Source organism: Populus alba, chromosome 5 (assembly GCF_005239225.2).
Source record: "Populus alba chromosome 5, ASM523922v2, whole genome shotgun sequence".
Taxonomy (NCBI): domain Eukaryota; kingdom Viridiplantae; phylum Streptophyta; class Magnoliopsida; order Malpighiales; family Salicaceae; genus Populus; species Populus alba.
Window position 1 is genome coordinate 11,451,785 of NC_133288.1, and position 15,615 is coordinate 11,467,399.

The following is a 15,615-nucleotide window of genomic DNA, read 5'->3' on the forward strand; positions in this document are numbered from 1 at the left end:
CCGGTCTCTATTGCTAGCGCTTGAAATTGGAAGTCTCTCTTTCCAAACATGTCTAAAAGTCTAAACTCGTGTTAAGACTTTGACTGTTGCTTCTCATATTGATCAGGTCAGTGCTATTGATTAACAATCCAATTTATTACCAATTTTTACCTAAAAAAATAAATGACGCGGGGATGTTGATGTTTTTTTTTTTTTATGCAGTAAGATTTTTTTTTTCTAAGATCAATAAAATATAAAACTAGTGATCAAGTAATTTTTTTACTTTATATAAGCATTTTAATAATAAAAATATATATTTGCTTCTGGAGTAAAAAAAAAATATTAATGTGTTGTTTATTAAAGGTATTTTAGGGTTTTAAAATTTTAATACACACTGTAAATGTATTTTTAACTTGAAAAAAAGACAAAACATAAGTTTAGTATTTTGGGTATTTTTATACTATGATATGGATATTTTATATAACTATCGAGGTCATAGAAGCATTTTAGTATTTTTATTTTTTCTTGCATTGTATAATGCTTAAAGTTGCTAAAGCATATTTTGCATGTCTTCGTGTGTGGGTAGTATTTGTCGTCTTTCCTAGATGCATCATCATGTCCTATTCTATTTAGAGTAGCATTTGAAGCAACTTAGATAGTCAGATTGTCGTCGTGGTTGTTTGAATTTTTTTTTCCCTTTGTTTCCTCTTTCTTGATAGGTATTGTACACATTATCCTCTTTGATTCTTACTTTTCAATTTCAATCGTCATTTTATTAATTTCTTAATTCATTCCTTTTTTTATTTATATAAGTTTTTTATTATTTTCAATTCAGTCCTTCAATTATAATTTCTCATATGTTTGGTTTTGCATTTTGGCCCTTGTTTTTTATTTAATTTCTAATTTTATCCTTGCCACTTTTGTTATAAAAAAATTCTTTTAATTTCATCATTTATTCAAATTTTATGTGTTTTATTTTTTTTTTGACCCTCTTTCTTTTGATTTTTTTTTATTTTATTAAATATATTCTTCAATTCAATTAAACCCTTCAATTGAAAATGTTTATTCCTCTAATTAATATTTTTTTTCCTCACCCTCATTTTTTTCTATCCTTTTGTGTAATTAAGTTTTTTTTTAATTTTATCTTTCGATATTTAATTCATTGGGAATTCGGCTTCAAATGATCTTATTGTTTTGCATTAGTTTTTTTTTTTAATATTGGTTTTATGATTATTTTCAAGTTTTTTTCATAAGGTTATCTCGGTCTCATGATTTACGTAATAATTTTTTCATGTCTTTTTTTAATACAAGTTTTTTTAGTCATTTTGTTTCTATTTTATTTTTCAAGGTATTGTTTAATTCATCTTTAATTTTTTTTATACAACTGTAGTTTATTTTTTTAAAATAGAAAATATTGATTTTTAAATTATATTATTAATGTGTTTTTCCTTGCATAATATTTTTTTTATGGTGTTTGTTTATTCAGTCAATTTCATTTAGGTTTATCTTTTTAAGTCGTAAGTTTTTTAGGGTATGGAAATTTATTTTTTATTTATTTAAATAAATAAGTTCAGTAAACATAATTGAATGCATGTTTCATTTTATATTATGGAATATCTTAATGTTTCTTGTATAAACTTTTTAATTTACATTTTAAATTTTTTTATATAAAAAAAAACACCTTGCATACCCGGTATTTTTTTTTTTTAAAACAAATTATAACCAGCAAGGAATCAGGTTAAATGGCTAATTAATTACTGTAATGCAGTACACTCGCTCACAATTTCAATTCCTTTTTTATCTAACAAGTCATCCTAGTTCCATGAGTTTACTTGTTTTTGCGTAAAATGTTTTTTAAAACATTAAAAATTATTTTTATTATTATATTTTTATATTTTTAAATATTTATGATGTGTTAATATCAAAAATAAAAAAAAATATTATTTTAATATATTTTTAAATAAAAAATACTTACAAAAATAACTATTACCACAATTTTAAATATTACCTTAATTTATTTAAGTGAGGTAGGATTATTAATTTGAAACGGACTGCTAGATGCTACCAAAATTTTAGTGGACTATTGCTTAAGCAATGATCAAGCATTAATATAGTTTTCAAAAAATAAAATTTGTAGGTTTGAAACTTAATATTTCCATCCTCTAAAATTATTTGCTTACCATTGTTTATTTTATGCTTTCTTTCAATCACCGTGCCTTGTTGCTTGATAACATAGAACTCAGAACAGATCTTTGAGTTCCAAAGGGTGGTGTGATATTATTTTTTTCTTAATATTAAAATGTCAAAATTATTATTACAATTTATGAAAATAAAGAATTCGGCACATTAATTTACACTGATCAATTATGATAATTATTTTGAAATTGTTAAGCCAAAGAACTAACAAGTATGGAAATGCACCTGCAGAATATCTTGCTTTCAAGGACATTAAAGAGTTAGATTTAGTTTCGGATTCTCCACCAAGCATACCCTCATGCAAATTGCATCGTACCAACTCACTTTAATTAGTGAAAAAATAAATATAAAAAATGAATTTGATGTATTACATCTTTAATTAAAAGAAATAGAGTTTTACTACATTTCTACTATATGTATTATTTAACCAAAAAAAAAACTTAAGCGTTTATAGCTTATCCATTGAATTTCCGAGAATTCATATGGATATTCCTTATCGAAGTATTATTTATTTTTTCAAATAGAGTTTGTGTATATAATATAATTGTTCTATATATTTCATAATTTTTTTTTTCTATTTCATTCATTCTCACCTATTTAATGATTCTATCATAACCGACCTTGCTAAGCCTATGATCTAACTTGATAATGAATACCTATGTAAATACCAATAATTACTATGATTTGCCCTTCAAGTAAATGCTTCTCACCTATTTAATGATATTTCTATTATAATCGACCTCGTTAAGCCTATGATCTAACTTGATAATGAATAGTTGTGCAAATGTCAATAATTTACTATAATTTGTGCATTCATCTCATAATGATTTATTAAAATCTTTCAAAAGATCAAAAAATCCAGTTACGTTTGCGTTTGTTTTTTTTATTTATAATTGAAGATTTACTTGCATTACCTTGATTCATTTTAATTACATCCATAACCATACTCATATATTAATAATTATTATTATCATCTATAACTTCATTCACATTTTTGGAACTAAAAGTTGACATAATCATCCTTTCTACCATGGTCTTGTAAGGAATATATAGTTCTCCATGTGCAAATCAACTTAAATATTTTTTCCATAAACTCTTTTTGTAGAAGATTCACCATGACAATATATAGAATCGATAAATTTTTTATTTTTACACCTCTTACATGCATATTTAATACCCCCTCCACTAATATTTAATGGATTAGATAGTATATAATTAATAAAATTCTCAACTTCATTACAATAATCTATTATGTTCAACCCTTTGGATGAAACTCGACACATTCAATAAAACCTATATAGAATATTGATAACAGCATGTATTAATTAATAATGTGAACGAAACAAATCAGATGTACTAAACTAATTAGTTGTCATTGGTTTAACTCATAACTTATTAAATCTATTTTGATTGTACATTTAAATCATTATCAATTTTTTCTAAAAATTTAAATTCCTCTAAATTTATAGAAATTTTCAACTTAACAATAAAATTGATAAATATGAAATACATCCCATTAAATAAGTCATTATTTATTTTATTATAAAACACCTGAGCTACAAAAATCGAACTCAATTTCATCAAATGAAAAACAAATATAATTTTTAAAAATTTAAAACAAACCCTGACATGTATAAATCATATATTTATACAACAAATTTCTAAAAGAAAAGGCTATAAAACAAGTATACACACTAACAAACTACATATACTACATAAAATGCCAAAAAAATTAATATTTTAAAAATAGATTACAATAATAATAAAAAAATAAAAAAAGGTAGTTTTTGGTTACTTGATGTGGCTAATCTTCAAAAAAAAAAAAAATTAGCCAGAACAAGGATATTAAAAGACTTAGTGTTAGGGTGGCCAAATTTGTAATGATCATGAGAGCTTGATTTGTGATAAAATAAGAAGGTATTATTTTTGTTTTTGAAGAAGAAGGGAAAAGGAAGGGGTCGTTTGTAAGGTTATAATTTAAATATTAACAAAGGAGCAATAAGCATAAATTTTCTCAATATTTCATATGTGATAATGATATGTCATTTTTTTTTTTCAACTGCAATTTCCTCGGTAGTTATTAACAAAAAAATTTAATCGGTGAATATCAAGGGAAATAGTGAGATAGTAGTATTGTATCGGTAAATATCACTATAATTTATTAATAATATTGTTTCCATCATTATTTTTATTTGTGTTTGATAATTTTTTAATAGTATACATGATTTTTCCCAACACTGAAAATTAAAGCATAATTGTTGTTTCTACTTTCAAGAAGGCTAAACAAACCCTTTGTTTTCTCTTCCTCGTTAGATATTCATAGTGATCGGTGCAGGAGCATTAGTTAGGGAATTAAATATTTTCCTTAGTAATTTTATTGTTTTACTAAACTTGAGATATTAAACAAGTTTAAAAATGTAAAGATAGTTGGGACAAGAAAGACACACATATTTTTTTTTAATTTTGAAATGATATAAATTTACTTTAAAATTATTAAAAATAAATATTTATTTTTATGTCTCCATCGATATTCTTTAAACCAAACACGTTTCTATTCTTTTGTATTAAGACACTAACCAAACGCAAAACAAAGATCTCCTACGATTTGCTTAAATATCTACAAAGGATCAATGAGTCCAGACAATGATTCGGAAGAGCTTCGAGACAAGCTTCGTGTCCAAAGTTTTCCCTTTCAATGGGGGATTTTAGACGTGTTCATCTGCTGATCATGCTTATAGGAAAATCTATATCAGCTAGGAGTTCCATCTCTAACTGGTTTGAAAAGGGATAATCTTCTTGTAACCTGAGCATGTTTAGAAGTTTAGTTGTTGTTGTTTTTTAAAATGTTTTTCATTCAAAAAAAATATGTTAATAATATTTTTTATTTTAAAAAAATTATTTTTGAGATCAACACATGAAAATGATTTAAAAATATCAAAAACATACTAATTCAAAGCAAAAAAAAAAATTTAAAATTTTTAAAAAATATTTTTTTACTGCATTACCAAACGGCGTCCACATAATAACTCAAGTCCTTATATAAGTATTCAAAAATGTTTATATAATATATATTAAAATGATTTGAAAATATTAAAAACATACTAATTTTAAAAAAAAAATTACCTTGTATAAGCATTCAAAAATGTTTATAGAATATATATATATATATATATATATATATATATATATATATATATATATATATATATAGTTTTTGATTCTCAGTCATTTACTACCATTGAAATAGGGCAACAAATTTAGCACATGATAGAGTAGTTACTCCTAAATCCTAATTGTCATCGGTAGTTGGGACTTGAACGTCCCTCAAAACAGGAGTTCCTACTGATGACTCTCGAAGCCGGTGATGGGCGGCCCCGAGGCCCCCAACTATACTAGTAGCCGTAGAAGAGTAGAGGCGGCTTTTCCATCTTATAGTCGAAATTTATGATAATAGAGTAGTAGTTAACTTTAGAGAAATAGGATCAACTCTGTGTGTGTGTATAAACAATAAATATATATGTGATCATCAGTCTAAAAAAGTTAGCTAAGAGTCTATAAGCTACAGAACTTTCAAAAGTTAAGATAGGAATAATACAGAGCTTAATTTCCATCCAAGAATAATTAAAATTATATATTAAAATTTTATTTAATAACTTGAGTTATTGGGTTGAAATGAATTTTTTAATATAATATCAAAGTTTTAATGATCTAGTAGTCATGAGTTTGAATCTCATTATATCTATTTATTTGATAAAAATTAAAAACAAAATAAGATAAACATATACAAATTTAAAAGAAAAAAGCAGAAATGAAAACGATAGAAAGGAGCTGGGAGAACAAACTTTGCTTATGGTATGGACAATTGATCTCTTGAAGGCAGGGAATTAACGGCAAATTCAGTTAGAAAAACAACATCACGAGTAAGATCACCAGCAAAAAGTAACTAAACATATAAGAGCCTAATGCTTTCTTTGTTGACTTTATGAACCTTAATTTATAAATTGCGAAAAGCATTAAGAAAAAGAAATTGTGAAAAGCAATATAAAAAACGAGAAGTTGGCATCCTTGCTACGCATGGGATGAGTATGACCATCAACATCATCATTGGCAATGAATTATATGCTTGCTTTTCTAGAAAAGGACCCTTTTTTTTCTTGCAACAAATGGCTAAGCTTTTGTACTGAATACTTTAAATTAAAGCGTTTAAAATGAACATGGTGTTGTAAATAACAAAGATTATTTTAAAATAATTTTATTTTACATTAAAAAAACACAATTTAATTCTTGTAAACATATAATATATATATATATATAAGATTTTATATTCGACATTGAATATAAAACTTTTGTTTAATGCTTATATAATAAATTTTAATATAAAATAGTAATCAATAAAAAAAGAATAATGAACTTGTATTTGAACGTATAAAATTGAACTTACCTCTATGTGCACACCTAGAGTTTTATTTTACTTATTTCTGTTATTCATTGTATTTTATTACAGCACATGGAGTGACAAGTATGGCGTAGTTGTATGGCAACGTAATTTACCTTGAGTACCGTTGTCTTCAAGTTGAAGTCTTCTTGTTTTGTTCCAGAGAATGGGAATAGAAAAAAACATAAGATCATGAAACATTGATTATCCTTCTCTAGAACGTGAACCCCACGCTGAACAATTTGGTGGCAGTGGCGCCCATGTTTCAATTATTATTATAATAAAGAAATAACTAATAATATTATAGTCAAATTCTTCATTTTTATTATCGTTGGGGGAGAGGAATCATTATGTATCGTTGCTGGAGATTCTTTTCCGTTGGTTATTGCCCCCCACATTTGAACATTTGGGAAAGAGATGTCATTTTAAATTTTTAGCAGTCATTACAGCATAATTAAATTAAAGTATGGGTTTAAGATTGAGAAGGGAGCAGTCAATGTGTTATTTGACCTAACACCACATCTGCTTCATGAAATTGCCAGGGAGCAGTGATCCAAGTGTTAAAGATTGTGTGCATAACGAGGTGCCAACCGAGCCTAGCTGAGTTGTGAAGTCTTGGGACGATAAATTAGGGGAAGATACAGAAATATTATAAAATAATAATAAAAAAAACCTTCTGGAAATCTTCTTTGCACCTTCGTTATTTTGAAGAGAAAAAAACCTTTTGCTTGTAAGAGTCTATATGCATATAGCTTCGTTTCTTGGGTGACCAAGACACAATACTTTATTAACAAATCCACAGATGATTTTGTGGTCAATGCAAAAGAAGAATATGCTGCCCAAGAGATCAATGCCCTCTTTTCTTGATAGGTTAGAAAAATCAACCTAATTTATTTTCAAAATCAGAATGATGACAAGTTGCTGGGGTGTATCTTCGGTTGATGTAGCAACTAAAGATAACTTGGAAAATCTGTTGAATTGTCCAGATTCATGCATTAGTTCTGTCTCTATAAAAGACCTAAAAAGAAAATATATCCCAAAACAAAAAAAAAACATTTTTCTAACTCTTTTATCATTGCACGTTGACCCATCTATGCAATTTGGTAATAAAAGTTATTTTGATGTTTTATAAATATAAAAAAAGTATTTTATGAATTTTAGTACAATTTTCTCTTATAATTATATCTATGTATAATATTAGTATATTATATTTATAATATGGTTTATATTATATGTATAATCATATATGTTTACACAAATCATATAAATATGGCGTACAGTGAATTCCCTTTTCCTTTTTCTTTTTTTTATATAAAAAACAATCAGTAGATGTGGTCGGAAAGAATTAAGTGTTCACTTGCAAAATGCAATGGTTGTTGAAACAACAGTTCTAACTTGAAGGACAAAAAATTACTTCTTGTATTATATATACATGCAAGTTATGTGACAAGACATAATTTTAAATATAATAAAAAGACAATCTCATAGATATATAAATATTAGAATATTGTTTGGACTCTTGGCACCAGCAGAGCAAGAAGCAAGGATTTGCAAGCTGCGTGAAGCAAAACATGTTAATCACATAAAAAGAGCCAGTGCCGAGGGCAAACACTGGCCCATCTCCACCACACACTCAAACCAGGGGTGATATAATAATCTTTCAAGCTTTGCTTTCTGACAAGAAAATCACGACCGAAGTATACAGAAACCAAGAGAGCAGACCGCTGTTCGGTGGATGGTTATTATGGCCTTCCTTGTGCAAGTGATTGAATATCAACTTCTATGTCACAAAATGAATAATAATAATAATAATAAAAAAAGGTTTCTAAATCAAAAAAACGAATTTATCAGTTATCAATACAGTTTTCAATCCCAAACTAAGCGAATATTTGCTGAATGACAGTCTCCGCATTTCCATTGTACTGTGCAAGAAGATGGATAGCATCAGCCCTTGGCAGCGCAAGAAATTCCTGCAACAACCCCAAACATAGAAACCAGAGATTATACAACCAATATATGTCCTAGAAGGCTACTAGCAGTACCCCAATTGAAAACAGGTGAAAAGGCTGTATCTTATTTTGCAGGGCAGCAATAGAAACGCACAACTTACCATAACTTTTAGTATTGCATTTTCATCACAAACATCTCTAGATGACTCTTGAGTTGCGCTGCTGCCATCTTCTGAAACCCTAGTGCTGGAAGATATTGTAACTTGGGAGGATCCATGGGTGCAGCTGTCAGCATTTGACTTCGACATGGAACAAGCAGAAATCAAGGGAGTGTTAACATCTTTCAAAGAATCAATCCTTAGAAGACTATCAAACCGATCTTTGCACATTTGAAGTTTAAACCACTCATTGTGAGTATGGAGGGTTGCTCTCATCAGCTTCATAAGCTGTGGTTCTTCAACACCAAGCTTCCGACCTATTGCAAACTATCACAAATATAAAAATGCACGGTCATTAACGTGTATACAAAATAATCCTCGGTCAAATAAAGCTCAGAATGCTTGTTTGTATCAGTAACCCAACATCAAAGCAACCGAGGAAATGGTAGCAATATGACCACCACTTCAAAACAAGTTGGAATTTTTTTAAGAAAAAACTGAAGTTTCTCTTCAGCATGTTTTCTAACAAAAACTGTTAGCACCAGTAGAAAACAAACTTCAAGATTTACTCGCATTCAATATCAATGTTCTAGCGCACTGACCAAAATATCAAGTGAAAATAGCAAATCCCAATCGGTTGATGGGGGTACACAGAAGGAAAACATCTGTAACTTTATCAAACACCCTTGCTATGGAAATTGATCAGCCCAGTTCTTCCTCAAAGCCTTGTCACTATTCAAATCCTATAACTTTAGATTAATGCTACTTACTATGAAAAATACACCACGAATGCTTCAGGAAACTTAATGACACACTCGAATTGCCAGACCATACTATCTTTACATGAAGTTATTTAAAAAAAAAAAAAAAAAAAGGCCAACTTTTTTTTTATCAACTTAAAGCCATCCATGGAAAATAGAAGACAAAATGGCAGTTGTAGAATAAGTGAAGCGTCCATCAAATTAAACCATCTTTATTCTTCTTGTTTACTCAACAAGCCAACCAAATTGAATCAATGATATGAGGTAAAGTACCCCAGTTGCTAGAGAGCATAGCCTGCTAGACATGCAGACAGTAATCTGATAATGCAACACACTGCCAAGAAATGCATTCCAAAACAAGAAAGAGGGGATGGAACTGGAAAATCCAAAACATGGAGAAAGAGTAACACAAGCAAGGTAATCAATCAGTCACTGACCCAAGGACACCATATCGATGCAGCTAAAATTCTTCTTGTTTCTTTTCTGATAAAAAAAAGCCCCTAACTACATGAAACATTATGGAACAAAGCAAGGGAGATGACGGAGATGGGAAAAGTTGACTGTTTTTGTTTTCAAGTAAAAGATGGATGTGACATGGAAATTGGATTGGCTCTTGATTGATTAATTTCGTGATGTATATTCAATTGCATTTAGCATTACTCAACTTTAACATGTACCACTAAAGATGCAAGAACAGGTAAAGCCGACATGACATATAAAGTACATAATACTTACCGTGGCTGAAATCTCACTCCAGGTACTCTTTAACTCATATACTTCCATTCCATAAAAAAGTAATAAATTAAAAAAAAAAAAAAAAAACTACTCAAATGTTCCTTTTTCCTCATTTATGCCTCATTGAGTAAACAAACACATTAAAATGTTGCAAAACTTCATCATTCCATGAAGAAGCTATTCAATTGTTCCTTTTTTCCTCATTTAAACATAAAAAAGTTGCAAAACCTCATCATTCCATGAAAAATCAATTTAAGTGTTCCTTTTTGCTCATTTAAACCCATCTCACAAAATTGGTCGAAATACTCACGGTTCAATTCTCATTGACAATGGCACAACCTACATCATCTATCACATCAAACACCTCCAGGTGATCTTGTTATAATGAGAGACAAAAACAAGATGTCACCCTACTGAGACATGTTATATGGTCCCATTTAGACAGTACTTTAGACATGTTAATTCCAACGAATTATGACCAATACACAATGGTCAACAAAGTTTCCAGTTGCGAAACAGTGAAAGATGATCATAACCAATTTTCTATGTAAATGAGCAACACCATTCTGGAAGAATCAAAATGATGGAACAAAACTATCAAGAAGCATTTCAAGTTTAATCACCAAGACCAAGTCACGATACCTGAAGAGAAGTTGAAAGTGCATGTAAAGGCAAGCCTTTTCCAAGGGCATCTTCATTAGGCCAGAGCAATGCCAGCAAAGTCTCCTTCAAGGGCTTCAGCAAAGAAGGATCTCTTGATGCTATGGGCCCTAAGTGTGAGCTTGCGACCCTTAGAGCACTTGAATGATCACCAGAGCTAACCAGTTTAAGGAATTCAACCTGAAACCACCGGAATATTCAGAAACAGCATCCTGTATAAAGCTCAAGAAAAACAAAAACAATACTCTTAACATGTACTTGATGAAAGTAAGAATTGACAAAGGAACCATATTTACTTGTTTCAACTGGAAGAGCAAGATATGATTTTGCAGAAAAAAGTTTGGATCCAAAGCAGTAACTTCTTCCACAACCTCTGCTGCCATTCCTCTACCTGCCAGTTCCTTCATCCCAAGTACAATCTCATATTTATCATCTCTGCTCTTTATGTCTGCTGAAGGATGCTTTTCCAAGCCCTGTAGAAAAATGTTCTATTGTAAACCACATAAATCACTAGAAAAAAAATTACCAAGTAGCTACCTGTTGTTCCCTGGATAAATCTGTACTGGTGGCATTAACATCTTGCTTATAGTCTTCGTCATCTTGCCTCCCCCTCCATCGCTTGCGTTTGCTCCTTTCTCCAGTTGTATAATTTCTGTTTCTTTGGAGAACTTTGGAAATTCCTGCTTGATGTGATCCGCTGGTGCTGCAATCTTCAGAATAGTTTGTTGATTCACACGCATATCTTAACTCAACATCAGTTCCTTGTATGCTATTCACATCCACACTATCCTCAGGAGAGCCATTCATATGAGCATTGCTTACGGAAGTTTCACCATCTGAATGTTTACTGTTAGTATTGTCGACCTCAAAAGAGTAGTTTCTTGAGGAACAATAGCCAGGCTCTGATTGACCAACTTTTAAAGGCTCGGTGAGGGTTTTTAATCCTGGTACTAAAGCAATCATAACGTGTGTGTATGTGTTAGAGGGAGGGAGAGAGTGAAGGTGAGATGAATGAAATCTAAAACAGATATAGAAGTTTGAGAATCACCAGAAGGCAATGCAAGACCAGAATCGACAATACCCCTGTAGACACAATACTCACGAACAAGCTCATCAAGCATTGAAACATCCACCTTCATCCGACATAGCTCATTCTGTGACAGAAATTTTCAAGAATAGTGAGTGATAAGCTCATACAGTCAAGCTGCTCAATTAGCAGAAAATAACTAGGATCTCAATAGCGCGCGCACATTCATATACAATGCTTGGTATCAAGTGGACTTCCAAACACTCTGCATATTGCTTAAACACAACATAAGTTTATCACTGAAAAAAAGTACAGATGTGGAAGCATTACACTATTATGGGCACATTACAATCACTTAGTGTCAACCAAGGCTAAGACACACAGCCAATGCAGTGGATAATTTAATTCATCCAAATGAACTTGACTTGCACAGGTAGAAGATGATATCACATTAAGGATGGAACACATTAGAAAATATGTGTACCTGGAATGCCTGAAACAGGTCTCCCTTAGCAAATCTCAAGCTGTCAATTGCCCCTTGTCTTGTAAGCTCCACGGCATGTGCAAGTGCTTGTATGTCCACCTGTATTTCAACATAAAACATGTAATGTAAATCGCCTGTATATTATGAAATAAACATTATCAGAATTGTTCAGAAGCCTGATGATCCTGCAAGAGAAAAAGAGTTTGCCACTGGGACACAGCATCAGCTAAGGTCAATTGAATTGAATATTAGAAACCTCACCTCATCAAATGGAGGTGCTTCATAAAAACTCTCTTGTGGAACAGCAGGAGGATCGCGCTCCTCAAGGAGCAACCTTTCAGTAAGATCCGAAATGGGTGATGAAATACCTTGACGAATGCAAAACCCCTTGTGTATGCTGCACCACATAGAAGAAGTGAAGAAAAATTACAATCCAGCTAGCGCAAGCAATAGCAGGCTGACAAGCACTTAACAAATGAAGTATAAATTGAAAGTAAGCATCAATACCAACCTTATTAAATATCTTAATGTCATAGAAAAGACTGGATCATATGCCTGTAAATGAGCTCTTAAGACTGAGGACATTAATCCAGCAATTTCAAACCTCCTTCTTTCAGACCACTGCAACAAATATTGTATGCTGAATCACACAACTAAAAAAGTACTCTTCGCAGGAAGTTTTGGTTTACTATGGATATTCGGAGGGAAATATCATAAATGGAAATGAACCTGATTACATCATAAGTGAAATATAATCTTGCAGGTAAAATGACAATAGAACATAAATTATTTGTTTAAGTTATCAGCATAAAATTCCATTAGCCATATCAAACTATTCCATACATCTTTTAGTCCACCAGACACCAGTCCCACTTAATTTCCATCAAAACCCAAGGAAAAATAAACCAAGAAAATCTCCAACATATGCTTAAAAGCCCAACACCTTCAAGATATTGTTCCATGTCGTTAATATAAATTTAAGCATTCCAAATTTCATAATTCTACATCAGTGACAAATAAATGCATCAGAGTTACCAAAGAGAAATTTGCATGCAAATCCAAATTCCAAATTAACTATCATGGGAGTTAATAAATATTGAATGGCAACAAAATCCAAGGTTATTAATAGACCAGATTGAGCAAGCTATCATCACCTTTGTCACATTCATATACAGGAAACACGTATTGAAACAGAAAATAAGTTTGCTTGTGTTCAGAGCTTGAAATCCTAGAAATAAGAGGAAGCAGGCTTTATTCTTTATTTTCTAAAGAATGTCCATTGACGCAAATGAAATCTCATGGGAAAAAGGAAAAGGGTTGTCAGCTAACATCAAATAAAGCTCACCTCATTTGCCACAGGAGAATTTTGATCATCTTTGTCGTATATAAAGGCAAGGAGAACATGCTTAAATTCCTCATATGCTTCCTTAAACACATACACGGATTTCTGTCAGATCTCCAAAAAAAAAAGAAGAAGAAAAAACATGGCATCCACACATGATTGTCTGTTTCTTTTTTTGGTTATTACAAGCAGTAATCAAATTCTCAGAAGCTTTACCATAAAGAAACACAGCACAAAATTGAATTTTTCAAGTATAGTTCTGATAAGATATCCATGAAGTCACAATTTCTTGCAGCCAAATCAGCACAGAAATACAACTCTTCACTCAATAATAAAATTAAGAAAATATTTACACTTCAGTCTTAACCAAAAATTTATTGGTCCGTTTACACATCATTTATAAGCTTAAACTAAATATGACATTGAATGACACTATTCTATTAACATGAGCAAATTTTAGAATCATTTATCACAATACTGTCAGAACAATTGCAGTTACAATTAAGCAAGCCATCTAGAAACTTAAAAGCTCTTGCTAACCCATCAAGAAAAAAAGAAAAAAAAGAACTCTCTTCTTCCAAGTACCAATTTATCTGTTGCTGAAACTCCCTCAAAAGCTCAAACTTTCCAAATTATCATCCTCTCCACCAATCCCACTCTAATCAAATATGGTTTTAATTCACAGTTCAGGAACTTATCAAGTGCTAGGTTATATTCATTCAACAGAAGCACTGCAACAGGCATTCCACGACTGACCTATCCAGTAATACACAAAAAGCATAACTAACTAGTTTCTTCCACTCCTCCAGTATTTCAACTAAATTATAGGATATTACCTCCAAAAGTTACGTTAATTTCTTGCATTTAAAATGTAACCTAAAAATTGAAATCCAAAAACCATCTCCTACACTTCGAATACCTATTTAACCGATTCATGACCAAAGTTAACAAAATTTAATTTTTTGTCATAAAATTAAGCTAAAAGAAACAAACCGGATACGCATCAAGTGCACATGGAGCGAGAGCCGTCCTTGTGCATTCAATAGCAGAATCCCTCGCCTCGCCCGTTCCTCTCCTTAATAACTCCATAAATTTCTAAACACACAAAATTAAAATAAAATACAACTTTCAATTTCACACAAAATAAAATGAAAATAATCAGAAGGAAAAATGAGATACGGAACCTACCTGTTTCTGTAAGCGAAACAGGAGGCGATGATCATCGAGAATAAAAGGAGCGTGGGAGCGGAGAAGATGAAGAGAAGAGTCAATGTCACCGGACTCTAAGAACCGTCTGATCTGGCGAATAATGAATCGTGATTGATAAGAGGAAGAGAAACTTGGAGGAGAAGAGGATGGAGAGGATATTATTGATGTTGAAGCGGAGTCGTCGATTAAATTCTCTGATTTTGCAAAATCTAGTATGAGTCTGTCTAGAGCTTCCCAGTTCACTGGCGTCGAGTCCATTATTTGCTGTTTGGTTTTGATTTTCTAGGGAAAATTATTTTCAAGGCTAGAAAGTGAGAAAATATACAATTTCTTATGGATGCGACTGACGAACGAGAAAGAAAGGCGGCGAAGTAAGGTGAAAAATTGGGGAGGGGATTGAGGGTTATATACCTGCCACGTGTTTGGTAATTACGTGAGGTTGTAAGTTTTGTTTTGATGTAGTGACGGGAGCGGTCAAATTTTCTTTCTTGCTGTTGGTGGCGTGAAGCATGGTTAAAAAAATCAGACCGACTAAAGATTTGAGTTATGTGCTAAACGAGTCGATTCAAGTTGATTGAAATTATTATTTTTAAATTTTTTAAAAAAATTAAAATGATTTTATTAAAAAAAAAAATTAAAAAAAAAAGAAATTGAAATATAAGTTCATATATATTATAACT

The 15,615-nt window shown here is 30.9% G+C and overlaps 1 protein-coding gene across 4 annotated transcripts; it reads right to left on the minus strand.

The window, feature by feature from the left end:
• Positions 1-8,067: 8,067 nt before the first annotated feature.
• Positions 8,068-15,317, minus strand: LOC118045767 (uncharacterized). Of its 4 annotated transcripts, none has more exons than XM_073409491.1 (12): positions 14,915-15,317; positions 14,720-14,821; positions 13,730-13,810; positions 12,896-13,005; positions 12,646-12,781; positions 12,385-12,483; positions 11,922-12,027; positions 11,411-11,709; positions 11,170-11,361; positions 10,856-11,053; positions 8,721-9,044; positions 8,068-8,580 (listed from the first exon to the last, which is right to left on the minus strand). In XM_073409491.1, the coding sequence occupies exons 1-12, from the start codon at positions 15,191-15,193 to the stop codon at positions 8,488-8,490; spliced, it is 2,019 nt and encodes a 672-aa protein (XP_073265592.1). In that variant the 5' UTR covers positions 15,194-15,317; the 3' UTR covers positions 8,068-8,487. The 4 variants fall into 4 exon arrangements, with proteins under 4 accessions (XP_073265592.1, XP_034910375.1, XP_034910374.1 ...); XM_035054484.2 differs by having other exon boundaries at positions 11,170-11,346; positions 11,411-11,823; XM_035054483.2 differs by having other exon boundaries at positions 11,411-11,823.
• Positions 15,318-15,615: the final 298 nt, after the last annotated feature.